At 44.3% G+C, this 24664-nt stretch overlaps 1 protein-coding gene and 1 long non-coding RNA gene across 6 annotated transcripts in view; one reads left to right on the top strand and one right to left on the bottom strand.

The window, feature by feature from the left end:
- Positions 1–13369, top strand: part of LOC309696372 — a 239317-nt gene extending 225948 nt beyond the window's left edge. The window contains exon 3 of the long non-coding RNA XR_014273446.1: positions 13326–13369. This is a non-coding gene — a long non-coding RNA (uncharacterized lncRNA). The remainder of the gene's footprint in view (positions 1–13325) is intronic.
- The window catches only part of LOC309693526 (uncharacterized protein), a 311788-nt gene that overhangs the window by 43950 nt on the left and 243174 nt on the right, over positions 1–24664 (bottom strand). Inside the window, exons 1-2 of one of the 5 annotated variants that reach the window (XM_082512829.1) lie at positions 9577–9836; positions 655–764 (exon numbers count right to left, since the gene is read on the bottom strand). The exons of 3 other annotated variants lie outside the window; for them this stretch is intronic. In XM_082512829.1, coding sequence (XP_082368955.1) covers positions 655–672 — 18 coding nt within the window. In that variant the 5' untranslated portion in view covers positions 673–764; positions 9577–9836. Of the gene's footprint in view, positions 1–654; positions 765–9576; positions 9837–24664 lie in introns of those variants that run through there. One more of the 5 variants, XM_082512830.1, reaches the window with a different exon arrangement.

Here is a 24664-nt window from a genome sequence, read left to right as displayed (position 1 = left end):
GCTCGGTAGGTCACCGTTCACCAGTCCCACACTAAATCCACTCCACGGTGGTGCGACCGTTGAAACAAAAAGTCACTTCACCCACACTCTGTTGCGAAGCTCTCACACGGTTAGCTTTCTAGTCACACACTCTTTTGTGCTAGTTAACCTCAGTAAAACTAGCCCAGTCTCTCACTTTGGTTCAGCTAACCTCGTGCATCTCTCTATGCCGTTCTCTTCTCCTCCTCCATTGCAACAGATACACAGGTCCCGTTTTATGCTACCTTCACGGGCCTCCAGAAAATTAGAACTCTGAACAATATTTAAACTCCATTCAGAGTTACATACCATAAAATAATACTTTATGATTAACATAACAGTTTGATTGCTCTAATTACCTGTATTTACCTTGTGACATATTACAGGGCAAATTACATTCTGGGTACAGTTACATCACATAACATCAACTGTGAACACCTTATGTTACCGTGGCGTTTAAGTCCATGGGAATTATGAGTATCTACTCCCAAATTCCCATCCGGGCTATATTATTATCGGTTCATGGTATCGCTTAACTTTTACAAGTATGAGTACACACACATTTTACAGTATCGGCCCCGATACCCAATACCAGTATCGGTGCATCCCTAATTGTAACTGTGATATTTTTCTCACCTTTTGTGTTGAAGTCATTGATTGTTTCCTCTGTAGTGGCTGAGCTGAGTCCAAATGGATGAAATTGTTCCTCCGTTGCACCACCAGACTCTTCTCCTCCTGTTAATCACCTGGGGGACACACACACACAGCAGGATTTGTAAAAAGAGTTTTGATAAACACAATGCTGGACAGCAATGCTGTCATGTACACAAATACAGTGGGGCAAAAAAGTATTTACCGTATTTTCACGACCATAAGGCGCACTTAAAAGTCTTAGATTTTCTTCAAAAAGTACGGCGCGCCCTATAGCGCAGTGCGCCCTTTGTGTTGTAAGGAGGACGTAGTAGAGAACACCATGAGAACGCTAAAGGGTGAAGTGTGTGCGTTGACTTTATTGCACATACCTGTATAAAAGAACAGGCATGTGCGTTATGCAGGACACCGTTGTTTTAACAACCCTGAAAATGGCAAAGAGACACGCTTATGAAGCACAGTTTAAACTGAAGGCCATCAGCTACGCGGAGGAACATGGAAATCGAGCAGCGGCGAGAGAATTTAAGATTAATGAATCGATGGGTCGCAAGTGGAGGAAGCTGGAAAACAAGCTCCGACAGGTCAAGAATACGCAGCTGAGTTTCCGCGGACATAAGGCGATCATCGAGCAAAGAACGAGCGGGAGAAGCTTTTCGACGGTCACCATTCGGCTAAAAGCAGTTTCACTTTCACTTTTTATGAAACGGTGCCATTTTTCCATCTGGACCAGGACTACGGTAGCGCAGCAACTTCCACCGGATTATAAGGAAAAGCTGGCCATCGTCCGCTCCTACTGCAGCAAACACATCGGCGACAAACACATCCAGCGATGGATGACTGATGGAGACCACAGTTTCACCAAGAGTGGAAGGCAGCGCCGGGCGAGTTACGCCACAATTTGCCAATGGATTGTAGATGCTTGGGCTAAGATGGCTGCTGGCACTGTTGTTCGAGCTTTCGCAAAAGCCGGCATCATTTCCGAGGAGCCGCACGGCACGGAAAGTAAACCTGGCATGTTTGATGGAGATTTAGCGCAGCTGTTCAATTCAGACACAGAGGATGAGGACTTCGATGGGTTTGATTGATGATAAAAATGTGAGTACCAAACTTTGTTTTGCTCCTGCTTTATTTTTAAATACGCACACTTGTATGCTTGTGTGTTGTTGATGATGACGATTACTGGTAATAAAAATGTGAGTAAGGTACCGAACTCAGGTTTGCTCCCGCTTTATTTTTAAATACGCATACAGTACTTGTATGCGCCCTATGATCCAGTGCGCCTTATGTGTGTGTTAAATACAGTAATGGCACACATAACTGAGACTGCGCCTTTTAGCACAGTGCGTCTTATGGTCGTGAAAATACGGTAGTCAGCCACCGATTGTGCAAGTTCCCCCATTTAAAATGATGGCAGAGGTCAGTAATTTGCACCAGAGGTACACTTCAACTGTGTGAGACAGAATGTGAAAAATAAATCCATGAATTCACATGGTAGGATTTGTAAAGAATTTATTCGTAAATCAGGGTGGAAAATAAGTATTTGGTCACCTCAAACAAGGAAAATCTCTGGCTCTCACAGACCTGTAACGTCTTCTGTAAGACGCTTTTCTGTCCCCCACTCGTTACCTGTATGAATGGCACCTGTTTGAACTCATCATCTGTATAAAAGACACCTGTCCACAGCCTCAAACAGTCAGACTCCAAACTCCGCCATGGCCAAGACCAAAGAGCTTCTCTGGTGTCCTGGATTACCTGACAGGAAGACCACAATATGTACGTCTCCCACAGTGTGTGTCTGACAAGGTGATCAGCAACACAGGGGCACCACAGGGGACTGTCCTCTCCCCCTTCCTCTTCACCCTCTACACCACAGACTTCAGCCACTGCACAGAGACCTGCCATCTTCAGAAGTTTTCTGATGACTCTGCGGTGGTTGGATGCATCAGCAGGGATGATGAGACAGAGTACCGGGCTGTGGTCGACTCCTTTGTCACGTGGTGTGAGCAGAATCATCTGCAGCTCAACGTGGCAAAGACCAAGGAACTGATCGTGGACTTCAGGAAGACCAGGAAACACTTGACCCCTGTTTCAATCCAGGGGGTCAGTGTTGACACCCTCAAGGTGGTGTCGGAGAGGCGGATGCTGTCCAAGATAAAGACTATGTTGGATAACACCTCCCACCCACTCCATGACATGCTGGTCAGTCACAGGAGCACGTTCAGTGAGAGACTGAGATTACCGAAAAGCACCACTGAACGACACAGGAAATCATTCCTGCCTGTGGCCATCTCCCTGTACAACGCATCCACTTAACACACTGTTTGCTACAACTACACATGTTTCTTTTCTTTTCTTTTCCAACTATTTATTTATGAGTGACGTATGTATGTGTATATATGTATATATTGTACTATTCTTAGTTAGTGTATTGTCTGTCTTGTCTTAATGTTGGTTTAAAATGGAGCACTGTAACAAAAAATAATTTCCCCCAGGGATTAATAAAGTATTCTGATTCTGATTCTGATTACCTGTATACAGGAGTGTTAGTCAAGGAAGCTGCACAGGACTGGAAACCTGAGACGAGGGAACACTAAGCAGACGTGTTCCGTTTGCTTTCATTCAATATATTGAATTAAATCTATCCCAAAAAAGTCAATGTGAATTGTTACCTCAGATTTATTGGGTAAATTCTATAGATTAATTCTCTACAGTGTACTTAGACCTTCAGTTATGTTTTCTTTTCTCATTATTCATCACAATTTAACATTTAAAAAGTTTTAACAGATCTAATTTTATTTTCTTCTTCTCTATTATAAAAAATGTGTATGTATTTAAGAATGTTACCTGTGTGAGAGGCAGTGTGAGTAAAGATCCAACAGGTGGCAGCAGAGAAGTTAACTCATCCTCCACCAAAACAATGTTTCCACATGTTTTTTTATGTGTAATGTGTTTACCTATGTGGTATAAGTACTTACAGACTGTAGTATAGTACTGTAGAACTAATATTTTTATAAAAGACAAATATTACCAGTGTTCTAAGTATATTTATGACTTTAGTTGTACCTGCATTAACTCAGTCCTTTTTGGCCACTTAAAAATGTCTTTATGGTTACATTTATGTCATTTCTATGCCGTTGGGCAGATCACTCTTTAAAAATGCAGTTTTGATGCCAATAAGACTTTTTAAAAAAATATATAAGTAAAGGAATCCGAGCTTTAGGCGGGGACGCTCTATACTTGTAAATGCTGTTAAAATGTTCTGTGTGGATTTCATGATGTAGATGACTGATTTATAATAAGTTACATAATTTCATGAATATATATAGTTCGTGTTTAAATGTCTTTTTTGAAATGTACATGTGTAAGGTGTAAGAGCTAGTGTCTCGTGAGAATACCCTTAACGAGAGCACACGAGACTTTTCATGGACTGCGAGGGAGCAGATGTCTCTCATGAAGCGATTTTAAGCTAAAGGTTTACTAAAAGAAAGGGCAATACAAGGACTTAAGGACCTCTTTTCAGGACAAGCAGCCAACGAGGTATTTGTCATTTGAGAAATGTTTTATTTGTGTTTGGACTTAATATGTGTACTGTAAAGTTGCTAATTGGTTTGTACTGTTCGCTCGTGACCAGTTCTCACGGCGTAATGGCGTATCGGCGTACTGGTGATGGTGAAGCTGAGGAGAGAAGGCCCAAGTAATAAACACCCGTTTCAAAGAACCGACCTGTGTCTGTGTTGTTGTGAAGAGAGCTACAGTGAGAACTCGCCTGCTCAACACGGGTAGGAGAGGACAGGATCGCCGCGGATGACGAAACGACGCGGATCCGGTGCATCACGTCAGATAAGCAGAGTGCATAACGCATATCTGCACAGCATTAACAAGCAACGGTGGTTAGACTGAGTTAAAGCGCTAATTTTCACGTTTAAAATCAGGAGAAGCTCTACCACAAAGTGAAGTTAAGGTGGTGTGAGAAGTGGTTAAATGTGGAAATTGCAACTAAGGGACTCATCTGTTAATCTTGCTTGCTTAATGTAGAGATTAATCCAATATGTTTGCATTTATAGTTGTTGTACATCACAAGGTTTATAGAACAAACAAGTAAATATTTAACAAGCTCACAGGTTATGAGTAATTTTGAGTTATACAAAATTTGCTGAGTTTTAAAGGGCACCTTACAGTGGGGCAAAAAAGTATTTAGTCAGCCACCGATTGTGCAAGTTCCCCCACTTAAAATGATGACAGAGGTCAGTAATTTGCACCAGAGGTACACTTATTTCATTTTATTTCATTTTTAACCTTAATTTATATTTTATTCCTTCCTAGTTAAATTTACCCTTTTTAATTTTTCATATTTATTTCCTATCTTATTCATAGCCTTTTCCTTTTTTGTTTTCTTTAGGTCACGAGCAGTTGTCCAAGCATTTCACTACATATCGTACTGTGTATGACTGTGTATGTGACAAATAAAAATTTGAATTTGAATTTGAATTTCAACTGTGAGAGACAGAATGTGAAAAAAAAATCCATGAATTCACATGGTAGGATTTGTAAAGAATTTATTCGTAAATTAGGGTGGAAAATAAGTATTTGGTCACCTCAAACATGGAAAATCTCTGGCTTTCACAGACCTGTAACGTCTTCTGTAAGACGCTTTTCTGTCCCCCACTCGTTACCTGTATGAATGGCACCTGTTTGAACTCATCATCTGTATAAAAGACACCTGTCCACAGCCTCAAACAGTCAGACTCCAAACTCCGCCATGGCCAAGACCAAAGAGCTTTCGAAGGACACCAGGAAAAGTATTGTAGACCTGCACCAGACTGGGAAGAGTGAATCTACAATAGGCAAGCAGCTTGGTGTGAAAAAATCAACTGTGGGAGCAATCATCAGAAAATGGAAGACATACAAGACCACTGATAATCTCCCACGATCTGGGGCTCCACACAAGATCTCATCCCGTGGGGTCAAAATGATCATGAGAACGGTGAGCAAAGATCCCAGAACCACATGGGGGGACCTGGTGAATGACCTGCAGAGAGCTGGGACCAAAGTAACAAAGGTCACTACAACGGCAGGGAATCAAATCCCGCAGTGCCAGACGTGTTCCGCTGCTGAAGCCAGTGCATGTCCAGGCCCGTCTGAAGTTTGCCAGAGAGCACATGGATGATACAGCAGAGGATTGGGAGAATGTCATGTGGTCAGATGAAACCAAAGTAGAACTTTTTGGTATAAACTCAACTCGTCGTGTTTGGAGGAAGAAGAATACTGAGTTGCATCCCAAGAACACCATACCTACTGTGAAGCATGGGGGTGGAAACATCATGCTATGGGGCTGTTTTTCTGCCAAGGGGACAGGACGGCTGATCCGTGTTAAGGACAGAATGAATGGGGCCATGTATCGTGAGATTTTGAGCCAAAACCTCCTTCCATCAGTGAGAACTTTGAAGATGAAACGAGGCTGAGTCTTCCAACATGACAATGATCCAAAACACACCGCCCGGGCAACAAAGGAGTGGCTCCGTAAGAAGCATTTGAAAGTCCTGGAGTGGCCTAGCCAGTCTCCAGACCTAAACCCCATAGAAAATCTGTGGCGGGAGTTGAAAGTCCGTGTTGCTCGGCGACAGCCCCAAAACATCACTGCTCTCGAGAAGATCTGCATGGAGGAATGGGCCAAAATACCAGCTACTGTGTGTGCAAACCTGGTAGAAGAAGAAGAAGAAAGTGTACTTTATTGGTCCCCGTGGGGAAAATCCCTCTCTGCATTTAACCCATTCACTCACTGAAGCAGTGGGCAGCCACTGGGCACCCGGGGAGCAGTGTGTAGGAACGGTACCTTGCTCAGGGGTACCTCAGGGTAGCTGTTCACGGGAATCGAACCCCCGACCTTCCGATCATGGGGCCACCACTCTACCTACTGAGCTATCCCTGCCCACTAAAGACCTATAGTAAACGTTTGACCTCTGTTATTGCCAACAAAGGTTATGTTACAAAGTATTGAGTTGTATTTTTGTTATTGACCAAATACTTATTTTCCACCCTGATTTACGAATAAATTCTTTACAAATCCTACCATGTGAATTCATGGATTTTTTTTTTTCACATTCTGTCTCTCACAGTTGAAGTGTACCTCTGGTGCAAATTACTGACCTCTGTCATCATTTTAGGTTGGGGAACTTGCACAATCGGTGGCTGAATAAATACTTTTTTGCCCCACTGTATGCTCAACTCCACCGTTGGAATCTGACAGTGTGGAAAAGTGTGAAAACATCCATGATCACCAACGGATGTCGAAGGGCTGGACTGCTGCATGATGGAGAGGAGGACACTGCCACGACCCTTCTGAGGGTGTTCGATTCCGACACTGACAACGAGGATTTCTTTGGTTTTGTAAGTGACAATGAAGGAAAGAAGCTGAGAGTGGATGACGTAGCCATTCTGAGCCTGTTCGTATCCGACACTGGAGAAGAGGACTTTGGTGGTTTTAGTGCGCAGGAAGATGGTGGTGAATGACTGACTTTTCTTCTTGTTAAAGCCGTGTCACTGCACCTGAGCCTAAAAGGTAGTCTGAATCTATTTTTCTGGTGTGCTGTAGGTTATCGTTATGTACTACATTTGTTACTCATTTATGAAGCACAGTACATGTTTCGTACCTGTAATTACCGCTACTTGTACATATACCTAAAAAGTTATTATTATATTTTTATATATTATATTTAAAGGTTGTCTTTTTGCGCTAGTAATGTTGTGGAGTTGTATTTTGTCTCGCATCAATTATATCGTGGGTTATATTGTTATCGCAAATTTTCAAATATATATCGTGATAAATATTTTTGGCCATATCGCCCTGCTCTAGTACCTGGTCAATCTTCAGTTCTCCTCTGTCTGCCTAGCTCTGTTTCTCCAACAGCGCACTTGCAGTAGTGATGTGTCGGTCGCGAACGAAACGGCTCTTAGAGCCGGCTCTTTGGAGTGAATGACGCGAGCCGGCTCCTTATTGGGAGCCGGTTTTTTTCTCTCTCTCTCTCGCACTTTTTTCCGCGTCACTCCGCACGCGAGCCTTGTGCTTTGCGCTGGAAAGAGGGGGGAGGGGCAGTAGTTACACTGGCAGTAACACAGGAACAGAGCCGGAGGGAAACAGCCAGGGACATCAACGTCACATTAGAAAGGTATAGTAATCATCCAAAACTATATTCAGTTGCGGATGATAAAGAATTCAGAAAGTTTATTCATGCAGGCCCAAATGGCAGAGAGTATGCATGTTCTTTTTGTTTTCATATTTTAATTTATATTTAATTGTGTTGTGGTTTGCAGTGTTTTGTGTTGTTTCACTTTAAATTTGTTTAAAAGGAAAAAAGCTGAAAATTTAAATAGTTAAAAGTTGAAATGTAAATAGTTGGCTTTTGTATTATATTATTTATTTATTACATTTTGTGTGGAGTGAATAAATAAAAGTATATTTACAGTGGCCCCTAGAGACAAAGCATGTAAAAACTCCAAAACACGTACAAAACACAACAGAAGTGCTCCAGGATGCTCGGGCGCAGTGTTGAGCTTTTGTTACCTAGTGGCTACACAAGCCAGCAAGTACCAACGACCGGATTTGGTGTGTGGTAGTAACAGGTAAATGAACTTTTTTTTAAATTATTTGAATATATATGAGTGCTTGTGTATAAATACACAAACAATACACACATGCTTTCAATTGTGTAATTTAAGTGATCTAGGCAGCTGTTTTGAAAGTTCAGTTAACGCTAGAAATGTGTTTTGGAGTTTGTACGTGTTTTGTCTCTAGGGGCCACCGCATATATTTATATATAAACATATATAAATAAAACCACTTTTTTTACATTAGTAATTCCTTTTGTGCATAATTTTATATTATTGTTAATAATAAATTAATTAAAGCAACAAAACAACCTGAAGAGCAGGTTTGGAGCCGAAAGAGCCGGCTCTTTTTAGTGAGCCGAGCTGAAAGAGCTGGAAATCCCATCACATCGTCACTGCGGGGCGATCGTGGCTCAAGAGTTGGGAGTTCGCCTTGTAATCGGAAGGTTGCCGGTTCGAGCCCCGGCTTGGAAAGTCTCGGTCATTGTGTCCTTGGGCAAGACACTTCACCCGTTGCCTACTGGTGGTGGTCAGAGGGCCAATGTCGGCAGCCTCGCCTCTGTCAGTGCGCCCCAGGGTGGCTGTGGCTACAAGCGCTTTGGGGTCCTTAGGGACTAGTAAAGCGCTATATAAATACAGGCCAACAATCATGTTTTTACGGTCTCAGCCTCAGATACTCAACAAATCAAACAAAGCTCATAAAAAAATAAACAGATGAACAAAAACAGTTTCTCTAAATACAGGCCATTTACCATTCACTAACTCGCAGGCAGTAGCTGCCCCGTCCTGCTTAGTGCCTGAGCTCAGATCATACCAATATTAGGATTTACGCACAGTCGTAAACACATACACATACAAATCCTGATTTACAAGTACAAAATATTTATGATCACATTTTGAGCCCATACTTGAGCTTTGCCCCAGAAAATGGCGCGTCAGGCCAAAATCCTTTCCACGCCCACCCCTGTGACATCACGCTCCAAAGCCCTTTGGCCTCCTTCTCAGCAAGCTTCCACTACTCTCACCCTGGAGTTGCGCTCCCCCACGCTTGTACCTGTGGCTTCATGTCCTGGGGGTGGGGGCTGGTTGTTCTCCTGCCCTGCACCCCATCCTTTTGTTCATATTCCAAGACTATTTTTCTTTATGTATTCTTTCCCCCAGCAACCGCCATATTATGATGTTGCAAGCAATCACAAACTCTACAGTCTGTCTAACTCCAATGTCTACCAAGCAATCTATTATTCTCAACAGAGCTAAACTCAGCATAAACTGAACCCACATTAAAGTTAGCTCGATGCTTACCTTTAGACGAGCCCACAAACCGAGAGAAACTCCGTGATGAAGCTGGAACTCTTTCCAAACACAGGAAACAGATCAGGGAGCAGAGACCCACGTGGTTCACGCTGATCTCAGCTACGATCCAGGAGACAAGGGTGTGCAGATCGATGCAGATATCGATCCAAACGTTGGTAGTGGCATATGTTCCTGTAAGTTTACTACTTTACAACCGTTTCATTGAAAAGCAGCTCTCTCTGCTCGACTCCTCTCCTGCACACACTTTGCTCCGCCCCCTTTATCTGACTGCGCTGTGATTTGTTGCTGTGCGGTCACGTGACTCAGCTGCACAACGTAACCCAGTGGAGTGTTATTTCAAAAGTAGCGCCAATCTCCTTTTCCTAAACTCTTTTCCTTGGCCTCGATGAAAACGTCATCGTGGGGAGGACAATATGGAATCAGAACGATGCCACCTTGAACCGAAAAAAAATATTGAAACCGAAAAAAAATATTGTAACTGAAATAAATGTACTGAAAAATCTTGTATTGAAACCGAAAAAAAATTGATAGTGAAAAACAATTAATTGAAATTGTAATTTTTTTGTTTTCGCTTACAATTTTTTTTTTCGGTTTCAATCCATTTTTTTTCGGTTTCAAACCATTTTTCAGTTTCAAACCAGGGGCGGAGCGTGGGGGTGGCTTACTGAGCTTAAGCCCGGATTGTTTTGTCAGAAGCCCGGGGTCTTTTGGAGTGTAATTTTTTCATAGTTAGATGCCTGGCTGACAACTGTATAAAACAAAAAGTACACACAATATTCGAAGCACATAGTGCACACTGTGGGAATTTACGACTGTGCGTGAATCCCCCCCTGATATTGGTATGATCCAAGCTCAGGCACTAAGCGACTGAGCGAGGGGGCGGGGCAGCTGCTGCCCGTCAGTGCGCTGTTGGAGAGACGGAGCCAGCCATACTAAGGAGAGCTTAAGTTTGACCAGGTACCAAAGCAAATCATTCGTACCGTACAAATAATGTAAATATGACGGTGCATCACGAAAGATTGATATCAAACTGATCACTTGACCAATATTACGTTACTTGCTCTTCAAGTGAATCAACAAATGGCGAAATGAAAAGCCGAACAAATGCTATTTTTTTAGAGAGTCTTAGCTTACATCTGTTTATTTCATATTTTCAGTTCTTACCCTCCCCGACTAAATCGGTTTCAGTTATGTACTGAAACATAAGAATGGACATTCGAGGGTTCTTTCAAAGAAAAAACTCAGGTAAATGTTATTTTATATATTATGCTTTGTATGTTGTTCAGTATATTTCTATGCAAAACAAGAGGGATTTCAGTACACAGCAGGATATTCACATTTGTAACCAGATATTTACACTTTAGGGAGAAAACATAAAACATTTTTACTGCACAACATCAATTTAGAGTAAACTTTTGTTTTAGATAAATATTGAAATATATTTTGAATTAGTTAATGTCAGAATAAAGAGAGACAGAGCTTTCTGTTTTTTATCACTTTCATCAAATTTAGGAGTACATGTACACTAAGTTTATTGTTAATTAATAAGAAAACTCCAGACGATTCCATTCTGAGCTGAAGAAGCTTCTGATAGGTTAGTAGAGTCCATGTGAGTAAATTGGTGGCACACCTGTGGATGCATATAAGGCAAAACACAGAGCCTGTTTCTTTGACATGGGAAAATCAAGAGATGTCAACCAAAACACCAGAAAAAGAATTGTGGAGCTCCATAAGGGTGGCTCAGATTTGAATACAATTTTGTGCCATTTGCAATTAAGAAATACAGATAGTTTCTCTCTTTACTCTTAAAGTTAACAAACATGTTTTTTATATTTATCAATCTAAAAAAAATAAACATTTAGTCTGATTTGATGTTACAATTAAAAAAGTGTTTGTGTTTTTATCTGAATAGTTTGTAAATGTCTGTATATTTGATGATTGTCAGCACAAAGAGCGAGAGAGAGGAACAGAGAGGAGAATGAGGACAGAACAGAGATGAACAAGAGCAGGTGAGACTCACATGTTAGTCAAATGGTTGTTTATCAGAAGTATCACCGTATCACAGGTCCTCATGTATCTCGTACCTAGTGTTTCTTTTTAGGTTTGTTATTTTTCAAATTCTATATTTATTAAGTTATGCAGGCTTGTTTGCACAACAAGGCTAAATAATTATATAAACTTTTCTCAATCTAAATATTGTACTTTGGTAAAATTAGAAAATAAATGTAGTGCAAGTCTATGATGATTTTTAGTGCTACTATCATCTAGTTCTGATTCTGGTTCTGTCTTGGTTAAGTCCCAAGTAGTCCTGATTTTGAACTGTTGTAGTCCAGTTTTAATTCCGGATCAGTTCTGGGTCTGGTTGAATTGGGGTTTAGTCCTCGTGTCTTGATACAACTCCGACTTTGTTCTGCCTTGCTGCTCAATTAAAAAACTAGTTTAAGGTGTTCTGCATATGAGATATATATTTTTCGCTATATGAAGTCATTCTTTTTTGAACAAAACTCAAAACAGAGCCTATTAATCTTTCAGTCATTTCTACCCCCCCCCCCCCCCCCCCCCCCCCAAGGGAAAAAAAGAAATCCCACATACCCTTTTGGGCTAAGCCCCGGGTGTTTCAAATGTCTGGCTCCGCCTCTGCTTAACGGTCCACAAGGGCCGTGTACTCAAAGACCGCTAAGGCCGGAAGTGCGAGGCTTGTGAAATGCCGGTCGAGCTCCGTCGCGCTGCCCAGGTTGCCTAGCAACCATGATAATAACCGCTGGAAACGTTTCACACAGCTTTGTTTGAGAGAAATGTTCGTTTGTTTCTACACGAGCTTTGTGTGATTTAATAAGTATCTGAGGCTGAGACCACATGACTGTAAAACATGATTGTTGGGCTTCATTTCTGTACTGAACAGTCATTTTAAGATTAGCTAGTAAATAAAAATTATGTTGTTCATGAGACTAAAGTCAGTGTAAATATGATATGGCCAATATTATAGTTATTATATTAATCATTATTAGTTATTACAGCAGTGAACTTGAACAATTCAAGTGAACAATTCACTACATACCGTACAGTAATGCCACTGTTTTGCACATGTCTCAACTCTGTATATTTTATATATTTATTATTGTTTACTCTATTTAATTTGTAAAATATGTGTACAGACACACACACACACACACACACAGGAAAATATTTAGTATACACATCCAGAAATGCATATACTATTATATATTGTACATATATTTATTAGTTTCAGATGTAGCCATTCTTGTATTTTGCTGTTTACATTATTGTATTTTGCACACCTCTGTTGCTTGTGAAGCTCGCACACAAGAATTTCACTCACATGTGCTGTACCAGTGTACCTGCACATGTGATGTGATAATAAAAGTGATTTGATTTGATTTGGTAAATGGCCTGCATTTGTATAGCGCTTTTCTAGTCCATAGGACCCCAAAGCGCTTTACACTACATTCAGTCATTCACCCATTCACACACACATTCACACACTGGCGATAGCAAGCTACATTGTAGCCACAGCTGCCCTGGGGCGCACTGACAGAGGCGAGGCTGCCGGAAACAGGCGCCACCGGGCCCTCTGACCACCACCAGTAGGCAAACATGGGGTTAGTATCTTGCCCAAGGATATTTGGCATGCAGCCAGGATGCAGCCTGGGATCGAACCACCAACTGATTAGTGGCTGACCTGCTCTGCCACTTGAGCTACAGCCACCCTGGTACAGCCAGTGTTGGGTAAGTTACTTTAAAATAGTAACTTAGTTACATTACTAGTTACTTCTCTCAAAAGTAACTCAGTTACTTCAAGTTACTCGTTACTTTCAAAGTAACTAGCTACTAGGGAAAGTAACTTTGGTTTTACTCAGAATTCTCTTGTTAATGTGTTGCTTCCATAACTTTGCCAGTCTTCTAGCTTGCTTACTTTCCACAAGTGCACTGTGCCACCTACCAATAGACAGGAAAAGATAATATGCATATTTCCACAAGAGAAATCCCACGCCTGGACCGTCATTGACTGCTGCCATGATTCTAGCCTACGTCACAGCGTCATGTGTGCCTTTTACATCCAACACAAAAACTGCAGTCGTGGTGCTTTCTATTGTACTCAGAACTTGGAAGTTCTGCCTTTCGAATAGGAAGATGTAGGTAACACCAGACTGCAGATGAGCTGCATACAGGGCTGGACTGGGACAGAAAATTGGCCCGGGCATTTTGACTAGAGACCGGCCCACCATTATAGGAAAAATCATAAAGCCTTTCAATGAAAATAAACACTGTTGTGACAGTGATGTACACTGTTTTGATGGTATATATGCATCAATCTATCAATGGTTTGTTGTAAGATTCAGATAATTATTTTTTAAAAGCTAGACATTTTAAATGAGAATAAGAAAGAAAAGTATTTCTTTGTGCCCCCCTCTCCCTTTTAATGCCCTACATGGCCCCTGGCAACACTTTGCTAGATCCGCCCCTGCACCGTTACCAGCTGTCAGCTACCTAAAAAAGGATCCTGGTGTTATCTGTCTCTCAGAAATAGTTCATGACTTCCCTTCAACTCATTCATGTCACCTAAAAGGGAAACCTGTTTCGCCATCACCTGTTCAGCTCTGATGATTCAGTAAGGACATCTCCTGGTTTCATCTTCATGTTTCCCTCTCACCAGATAACCAAACCATATCATGACCAGCAGCTTTACAGCTGTGGCTCCAGCAAACATCAGCTGATACTAGAAATTAATATTAAATAAATTCTAACAACAGCTGATCAAGCTTAAACGTGCTGCTGTTGTTTAGCGCGACATCCGCTGGTTTCCTCTTTCGGCGCAAAGTGAGCGATAAACAAACAAGAGAGAAAAGCCGATCAGCTGATCATTGATCAGTTTTCATGATTGAAGTAGAAACGGGAGAGGGAGGGGGGGAGAATGAAAGAAGAAGAGGCAGCTGTGCAGCAAAGACACAGAATAACTTCAGCTTTGTGTCTTTTTCATTGTAGCTGAATTACGGGACAAACTCTGTTCCTTTTCACCTCAATAAGAAACGCGTAATATTTTCTCTGAATACCAGACGTAAGTTAGTAGAGTTGCCAACCGTCCCGGTTGGCAACTCTACTAACTTATGAACAAAATAAAGTTCAACATCATTAACTTCATAGCACCCACCCAGCTGTATAGAAACTCCGTCATGCTAGCTAGCACGCAGTACGGAAAAAGTCAGAATAACGAAAATAAACTCCACCTAAACTTGATTTCAAAGTCAAAGTCAAAGTCAACTTTATTGTCAATTCTGCCACATGTACAGGACATACAGAGAATAGAAACTTCGTTACTCTCAATCCCTAGATAAAATAGAAAATGAACATTTAAATATAAGAGTGATTAAAAATGCAAGTAAAATATTTTAAAGTAAAAAAATTAAATAAATATAATACAATTTTACATATAACAAGAAAGCTATACAATATACAATATAAGGGTAAATGACATTGAGTGCAAACCAGGCAGAGTAGTGCAAATAGGCAAATAGTGCAAATGGAGATTTAGTAATGTACGGTATGAGATAGTGTAACAACAAAGTCTTATGAGGTAATGGCAGTCCAATGCTCCACAAAATGACTGGTAACTGGTGCAGGCCAGTGAGTGAGTCAGAGAGTGTGTGTGTGTGTGTGTGTGTGTGTGTGTGTGTGTGTGTGTGTGTGTGTGTGTGTGACAGAGTTCAGTGAGACCGTGGAGGAGAGAGGGGAGAGGGGGCAGAATCGGGAGGGAGTTAAGCTTCCTGACAGCCTGATGGATGAAGCTGTCCTTCAGCCTGCTGGTCCTGGCCTGGAGACTCCGCAGTCTCCTCCCCGACAGCATATCTGACCCAGAGAGACTGTAGGTCATAACTTCTTACCTGAAGTTCAGTTCACACTTGGACCGGCGGCCGCCTTGGGTCTCTTTTCCTTCTGTGTCCCTTTTCCTTCATCCACCTGCTGGCCTCCACCACTTGCTAATCTAACTAAGTGTAAACAGCAGTAAATACTAAATATTCAATGTTCTTGTGTTCTTGTGCAACACGCAGGACAGACAGCGCACAATGTGCTTTGAAGTAGCAGCCAAGAAAGGTGTAATTTATGTCTACGAACAGTGAACATCCGTGTGCATACCTGTGTGGATCAGCGCGCTTGTATTCAAAAGATTTCCGCATGTAACGGTCTGCTAGAGGATGTAGAGAGCCACAGCCCTGTGCCCCAGGGCATGAAGCAGGCATGGAGGAGATCCAGGCTCCAGACATCCAGAGTGCGAGAGCCCAAGGAGGACCACCAGAGGGGCATCTGTGTCACCCGCCTGGGATGAACTGAGGAGAGCCCCATATGAGGGGTCACCCAGTAGCCACGGAACAGAAGCCAGAGGGGGCTGCAGTGGTGTGCCCGCCCGCTCTGCTGGCAGCCAGCTGTGCCAGAGTGAACTGAGCCGGAGGCCTGAGGGCCCCCTTTGCCCCGGAAGAGGCCTGACCGAGCAACAGGCACCAGGCCCCGCCAGGTAGTCACCGGGAGTGAGCTGGTACATACCTGAGCGCCCAGCCCCGAACACCAAGAACCACCAACGCACCGACCTCTGAGGGCACCAGTTACCGGCAGGGAGTGTGGTGAGGGGAGATAGGCCTTTGGAAGGCCTGGGAGTTCAGGTGCCTCCCCTGCACCCTGGTGACTAGGGATGGGTATCGTTTAGGTTTTATCCGATATCGGTGCCAAACCGGTACTTTTGAAACGGTGCCGGTGATCGAACCGGTGCTTAAAGAATGGAGAACAAAAAATTGGTCCAAAAACCTCTCATGTTCAGCTGGTTTTTTGTAAAAAGATAACAATGTTAGCCTTTTCTGCAGCTATGGGGCATATATGGTATCACTCTTGGCTGGAAGCAGTGCTTAATCAATGGAAAAAACACAAACTTTGTCCAAAAACCTCTCATGTTTAGCTGTTTTCCACTTTTTCTTTGGTCATTTTAGTCTTTTTGGCCAGGGTGAAGGGAGTATCTGCCATCAAACAAGAAGACAGCTGCATGTAGCTATGATGATGTTTGCTAGTTCACCTTACGTGCATTAATGTAATAACGTGGTTAGCCTACTCAACGTAAATTACACACGAACAACATGAAGCTACTCACGCAGAGAAGAACGGCTGCTGCTGCCGTCATCATTCTCATCATTTCTGCTACACTGGCAGGGCTAGGGGCCAGGACTCTCCTCTTCGGGTTTTTGGGGGATGTTGCTAACTCCGGGTCCGATAACAGGCACCACACCCACAGTAGATGTGCTCGGTGTGAGGTCTCGCAGCAAGCTATCAAATGCTGCGGATTTTTCGGCTTTTAAAAAAAACGCTATATGTCGCCAGGTGTTTCATCAGATTTGAGGTGTTAGCTCCTTTGCACAGTATCACAGTATCACCTTAAAGCACTTGTTGCAGGCTGCAGAGTTTGCATATTTTGCTGTGAAGTACAGCCAGACTTCGACAGCTTCGCCTTGGTCATTTTTAATCTATAGCTCTGCTCTAAAAGAACGTACGTACCTGGACCTGCCTACTATCCTCGGAAACGTAAAATGATTGGCTAGAAGTGTATCACAGCTCAGGAAAAAAAAGCACCAAAATAAAGCACCGAAATGTGCGCTGCTTTTCGGTCTGGTTACTACCGTTTATGTCAGAACCGGTGCCATCATGGCACCGGATACCGGTACCCATCCCTACTGGTGACACACCCGCACCCCAAGTCCTACTTGTGTGGGTGGGTGTGATGGTGCAGGAAGAGGGAGGCAGCCGGGGATGGGGAAGAAAAGATGGGAGGAGCAAGATACCCCTCCCTGGGGCCAGCTCCCCCACTGACCCCAGTAGGCAACCCCCCTCCTTCGGCAACACCAAGGCAAGGGAGCCCAGGCTTATCCTACGGCAACAGGACCCGGGGCAGCCCACCCCACCCCACCGCAGAGGAAACTGTACCCACCCTAACATTCAGTCATCTCCCAGACTGCACAAGACAGCAGACACCCAGCTTAAGTTTATTCTCCACCTCTCCTGTGACTCTCCCCCAACTGCAGAGTGGACTCCTGCAAGGATGGAACAAACTCCCTGTCAGTTGAAGAGCCCCCTAGTTAGGCCGATGCGCAGGAGGCCCCCTGCTGTGCCCCTGTGCACCCACCGGCCCACAACCTCAGCGATGCACCAACAAGGACCTAAGCCCCCAAGGCCCAGCCAGAGCCCTAGCACGGAGGCGAAGCACCCCCGAACCCCAAGCCCCCACGCCTGCCCCGGATCCACTCAGGGGAAGCCAGACTACAAGGCCAGTAACCTATGTCCGCCAGCACAGACCCTCCCCCAGCCCTGCTGCACACAGCCGCAAGAGCAACCAGAGTCACTAACCAGGTTATGACCACAACCCCTGGGTTAAGCCATCCAGTGATTACGTCCCTAGGGATTCTCCAGACGACCTAAGCCTGTCCCTACCTCCACATCAACCACAATGGCGAAGGCGGGACCAAACATCGACCCCCCACCCCCGCTAGGTGATGGAGCCGATCAAAGTAGCCCAGAGGGATTGATGTAATGTGGCGGTAGAGGCTGTCTCGAGACTAATGTGATCTATTAGATGGTTTCTGTATTGGCTAGAGTTAAGATTATTTTTATTTTTCCAGTTCATGATGTAGCCGGATGGGCTACTCGCCCTTCTTTTTCTCTCTCTCTCGCTCGCTCTACCACCCTCGCTCTCTTTCCGCTGCACTCGCTCCTTGTATCATGTGATTGGGTTAATTAGGAACCCACCTGCATATTGATTACAGGGTGGTGTTTACCTGTATAAAGGGAAGCCGGTTTTTTTGTTGGATCATTCCTCCCGAGCTTCTGGTGCGATACAGCAGTAAATGCTGGCCTATTGGTTAATTTACCGATACAATCGGATTATGTGACTGCTACAGGTAGGCCTCCTTTCAACCTCTTTCTCTCAAAAGTCAGTAACTGGTAGTCATAATTCTGCGGCCCGCTATAGCGCGGCTGTTTCTCTTTCGTTACTCCAGCTGTGGTGGAGAGACGCGTGAGTTGTGTGAGTTGCGTTCACCGTACAGTATAGCGCCTCCAGTCTTGGGGTAAGCCCGCTTATATTATAGCTGCTAGTATTTGTAAATTAGAGACGATTAAGGTTATCTTTGCCTTTTTTGTTTGTAGGGTTTGATTGCTGCCGCACCTTCTCAGGGACCAACTGCCTGATTTTTAAGCAAAGAGTCGAGACGCCTGCCTAGCTGCTGTCTTGTCTTATCTTGTTTTTATTAAGTAGGCTTACCCTTTTTTTTTTGGTTCGCCTGGTGTTCTTCTATTTTATTTTGGACTGTTGCTCGTACCCATGCTTCTGTGATCGGGCTGAAGTGACTCTCTGCCCGAGTGTCGTGCTGGGACTCTAAATCACCTGGGTTGCCGGTCTCAGCCGGTGGGGAGCCAGAGCGGCCTACGCCTGAGAATAATTATTACCAGCACAAGTGGTAGTTTGACCCGTGGGGTATAAGCCTTTCCTGTGTGTGCGTGTGTGATTTCTTTTATTAAAGTTATTAAAGTGTGTTTTAGTTTTTTTATGATCTGTAGCAAGCCTGACGCTCAGTGTCCTTTTATTCTTTTAACATATTTTTCTGTGTTTTATTTCAGTGAACGGAGGACGAGCCAGTGGCCCTGGGACCTCAGGTGGTGGGTCGTTTTCACACTTTCTTTTGTACAGCACTGGGTGGGCTGCAGTGATTCTTTTTGTGTGATTTTCTTTTGGTTCCACGGCTGCTGGTAAGTCCAAGTTCCACGATTGTTTCATTTTTACTGTAGGACACTGTCAACAATCACGCTACATCTTGATTTTTAATATTTTATTTAATTTTTCTATAAATAAAACTTTTTTAATATCAGAAGCCAACCTGCCTCAGTGTGCATCCTTGAATCTGTGCGGACTCCTTTTATTCCTTTTATCTATTTTTCTTAAATATATTTCCTGAGGTGCAATTCCCCTAGGTGGCGTTGTCAAGTTTATTATTTTGTTCATAACCCCGCCGACCACTTGGTCACATACTTGGCGTTGTCGACAGAGTGCACATTTGAGGTAGATGTTTGGTCTTGTAAATTGTTTTATTTTTTTTTTTTGCAAAGATCCTAGTTCACCTGTTTGAAGGCTCTATTTGTTTTAGAGTGTGATTATAGACAAGACAGCAGTATCCAGGTAGAAGGAAGTGTAGTAGGATTTTAGCACCTTGCTGATTTAATTTTCTTTTTTTTGGGTCAAAATTTATTATGGAGGAAGAATTGCATCAACTTAGAGACTTGGTAGCGCAGTTAAGGGCAGATAATGAGCAATTGCGCCAGGATGGGGGCGCTGTGCTCGAGTCTGGTGGTGGGGCCGCGTCGTCCTCTTTCGTACCAGCTGGTTGCATACCAAATGTTGGTAGCCAGGCCGCCGTTACAGAGCGTCTGGTGGTGGTGATTAGGGACCGTAAATGTCCCATGTTCAATGGTAGAACGGGCATCAATATAGCTGAATGGGTCGAAGAGGTTCAAGCATGCATGCGTGCCCGGCACCTGTCTGTTGCTGATCAAGCTTTCTTTATTTTTGACCATTTAGAGGGAGAAGCAAGGGAGGAGATCAAATTTCGCCCTAATTTAGAGCGAGGGGATCCTGCTCGGGTGTTGACCATTTTAAAGGAACTGTATGGCAATGCACAGTCCTATGTCACTCTGCAGCAGGCTTTCTTTTCGAGGAGACAGCGGGAGGGAGAGACTTTGCAGGAGTTTTCCTTAGCGCTAATGGCTCTGATGGAGCAAGTAAAACAAAGTGCACCTGATGGTATGCGTAACGCAGAGGTGTTGCTCCAAGACCAATTTGTAGAACATGTTGTTGATAGTGCTCTCTGCAGAGAGCTTAAACAATACGTTCGCCGTGTGCCTACTGCCACCTTGTTAGAGGTGCGCGGGGAAGCAATTAGATGGGAAAGAGAAGGATTTTCAGGCGGTGTTTGCGACCGTGGCTATTCTCAACCATCGGCATATGGTTTCCAGTGTGGAGTGCACACTAGCCCTAGGTTCGCTCCTGTTGGTACACCCGAGTCCGAGTGGCGTGAGCTAAAGGAACTCCTAAAGCGCCAAAAAGAGCAGTTAAATCAGCTCACTGAGACAGTGGTTTCTTTACAGAACCCCCGAAGAAGTGTTCGGCCTTCACGGGCTGGCTCGGTGATTTGACGCCGGTGTCAGCAGCCAAGACACTTTGCTAGGGAGTGCACTGGGGAGTGGGCTTCACGCCGCCCTAGAGCAGGTTCTGATTCAGGCCCTCCTTATGCCGCAGTTGGCAATCATCTTCCCGCTACCCAGTCGGAAAACTAGCGTCCTCTGAGCTCCAGAGTCACAGTTCAGGTGGGGAGTTCACTGGCTCACAGAAAGATAGGATTGGCAGGCTAATTTAATCGTGTCCAAAGATGGATGTGCTGATTAGTGGGGTAACTGTCCCTTGTTTGTTGGATACTGGGTCCATGGTTTCCACCATCACAGAAAGTTTCTTTTTGGCACATTTTGACCCTTGGGGACAAGAACGCCTTCAGTCATGCCATTGGCTACAGCTTCGGGCTGCCAATGGCCATCCCTTACATTGGCTATTTGGAGCTCAGCGTACTCCTGTGTGGCAAGGAAATTCCCTTTTGTGGAATCCTTATAGTGAAGGACCCTCCTGGGGCTACGCCCTCTGTCCCTAGCATCTTAGGAATGAACGTAATCCGCCGCTGTTATCAAGAACTGTTTGGGGCTTTCGGTGGCTCCTTGTTTAATTCTCCTTCTGTGTCACAGGCACCGAGACCAGTTTTGGAGGCCTTACATCAGTGTCACCAGTCTGCAGCCCAAGCCCCAGAGGACCCTGTCGGTACCGTTAAGGTACAGGGCCCGCGGGCCGCGCGGATACCTGGTGGTGTCATGCAACTTGTGGCCACTACCTGTTTTCAGCAGTTGTCAGGTCAGGCTGTGCTTTTTGAGCCTTCTGAGTCCGGGTTGCCAGTTGGGTTGCTGGCCTCTCCTTGTTTGGTCCAGGTGGATAAGGGCGTTGCCTACATCCCTGTTCTCCACCCGTGGACCCGTTTGGGAGTGATAAGCAAAGCTACTGTTGTTAGCCTCCCTGCCGGTGTTAGCGAGGAACACTCTTTTCCCGTTACCGTTTCCTCCCATACAACCAGCAGTCCTGCTCAAGAGATGGTGGATACGATTGACCTGTCTGCTCTCGCTGAGGCAGAGCAACATGAGGTACGGTTACTTTTGCAGAAGTACTGCTCTGTTTTCTCCACTTATGAGGGAGACTTGGGCTGCACAAACCTCATTTCGCACGACATACCGCTGCTCGATGACGCACCTGTTCGGCAGAGGTACAGGCGAATTCCTCTTAATGATTATGAGGCTGTCAGGGCCCATATCAACCAGCTACTGGAGGCCCAGGTAATTAGGGAAAGTAGCAGTCCTTATGTCAGTGCGCCCCAGGGTGGCTGTGGCTATAATGTAGCTTGCCATCACCAGTGTGTGAATGTGTGTGTGAATGGGTGGATGACTGGATATGTAAAGCGCTTTGGGGTCCTTAGGGACTAGTAAAGCGCTATATAAATCCAGGCCATTTACCATTTACCATCTTATGGCTCTCCCATCGTGTTGGTCCACAAGAAGGATGGAAGCCTCCGTCTGTGCGTTGACTATCGTTTGCTGAATAGCAAAACAAGGAAGGATGCCTTCCCCTTACCTCGCATCGAGGAAAGTCTGGATGCCCTAGCTGGCGCATGCTGATTTTCTACCATCGACCTGGCCAGCGGGTACAACCAGGTGCCAGTTTCTGAGCAGGATAAGCCCAAGACCGCTTTTTGCACGCCGTTTGGCCTGTTCGAGTGGAATCGTATGCCATTCGGGCTGTACAATGCTCCTGGTACCTTCCAGCGCCCAATGCAGAGGATGTTCGGGGATCAGCAGTGCCAGTCATTACTGCTGTACCTAGACGACATCATTGTGTTCTACTTGTCTGTCTCTCAGCACCTGCAACGGCTAGAGATGGTGATGGCAAGGCTGCAGCAACAGGGGCTCAAGGCTAAGTTAGAAAAGTGTGCCTTTTTCCAGCAGAAGGTTAACTACTTGGGCCATGTAATCTCCTGTGAGGGTGTCAGTAGCCAAATGGCAGTGTCCTCGTTCCGTGTCAGAGTTGCGATCCTTTTTGGGTTTCGCCAGCTATTACCGGCGCTTTGTGGAGGGGTTTGCTGCGTTGGCGGCTCCCCTGCATCAAGTGGTGGTTAAATCGGCTGGCACAAATACAAAGAAGGGCTCGGGACAGAGTTTGAGTGCTATTTGGACCCCTCGGTGTGAGGAGAGCTTTGAGGCCCTGAAAGCAAAGCTTGTATCTGCACCTGTGCTAGCATATGCTGACTTTACCCGCCCATTTATCTTGGAGATTGACGCCAGCCACAGTGGTTTGGGTGCAGTTCTCTCCCAAGATGTAGAAGGTGTTGTTAGGCCAGTGGCTTATGCTAGTCGAGGTCTTCGGCCACATGAGCGCAATATGGACAATTACAGCTCCATGAAGCTGAAGTTTCTTGCGCTCAAGTGGGCCATGGCCGAGAAGTTCCGGGAGTACCTGCTGGGGCAGAAGTGTGTGGTTTACACCGATAACAATCCACTTAGTTACCTCTCTTCAGCTAAGCTGGGTGCCACCGAGCAGAGGTGGGCCTCCCAGCTGGCGGCATTCAATTTTGAGATCAAGTATCGCTCAGGCCGCAGTAATAGGAATGCTGATGCTCTCTCTCGACAGTATGAGATGAGCTCCAGCTTGGCAGAGGGTGTGTTGCCTGGGACTTGTGTCCCAACTTCACTTCAGCAGGCTCAGTGTCCAGCCGTTTTGCCCTCCGTTACTCAGTTGGAGATTGGCAATGCAAAGGATAGTAAAAACCATGTGGACTGTATCAGTTTCTGTAGTGACCTCATCCAATTTGCCCAACAAGTACACTAAAGGGGAGGTTGGAATTTTACATTTCAGACACTTTGATAAGTCTTCACATATCCCGCTCCAAAACTTCTGCACTGGTGGACAGAACCAAAGGTCGTGGATGTAATTGTCTGGTGTATTGTCTTGACAGTGTGAGCAGTTGTTGGAAGATGTAAAGCCCATCTTGAACATCCGATGACCTGTATAGTGCACTCTATGCAGTATTTTGTATTGTATTAATTGCAGACTGGGATTTCATCAATTTAAATCTTTAAATCAATTAAAAAACCCTAACCCTTTCTGCTGAAGTTGCCTAAGAGAACTTATATCATAAACCATCAAAGGAAAAATTCGATATATTCATTGATATTTGGAAATACGTGAAATCTAAACTAAATAGACTGTAAATTGATATGTTTACTGTAAAGTAACATAAACAAACTGAAGATGTGAACATACACACGGGTTCAATTGTTGTTGTTCAATTACAGTCCATCTGTCCGCCGATGTCGAGCAGTCAGTATTCTAGCTCTCTTCATGACAACACAGACACAGGTTGGTTCTTTGAAACGGGCGTTTATTACTTGGGCCTTCTCTCCTCAGCTTCACCATCACCAGTACGCCGATACGCCATTACGCCAATACGCCGTGAGAACTGGTCACGAGCGAACAGTACAAACCAATTAGCAACTTTACAGTACACATATTAAGTCCAAACACAAATAAAACATTTCTCAAATGACAAATACCTCGTTGGCTGCTTGTCCTGAAAAGAGGTCCTTAAGTCCTTGTATTGCCCTTTCTTTTAGTAAACCTTTAGCTTAAAATCGCTTCATGAGAGACATCTGCTCCCTCGCAGTCCATGAAAAGTCTCGTGTGCTCTCGTTAAGGGTATTCTCACGAGACACTAGCTCTTACACCTTACACATGTACATTTCAAAAAAGACATTTAAACACGAACTATATATATTCATGAAATTATGTAACTTATTATAAATCAGTCATCTACATCATGAAATCCACACAGAACATTTTAACAGCATTTACACTCCCACCAAAATCACTCATTGACTTAAAATGAGA

This window comes from Aulonocara stuartgranti, assembly GCF_965226115.1.
Source record: "Aulonocara stuartgranti genome assembly, chromosome: 3".
NCBI lineage: Eukaryota > Metazoa > Chordata > Actinopteri > Cichliformes > Cichlidae > Aulonocara > Aulonocara stuartgranti.
This window is presented reverse-complemented; position numbering and strand designations above follow the sequence as displayed.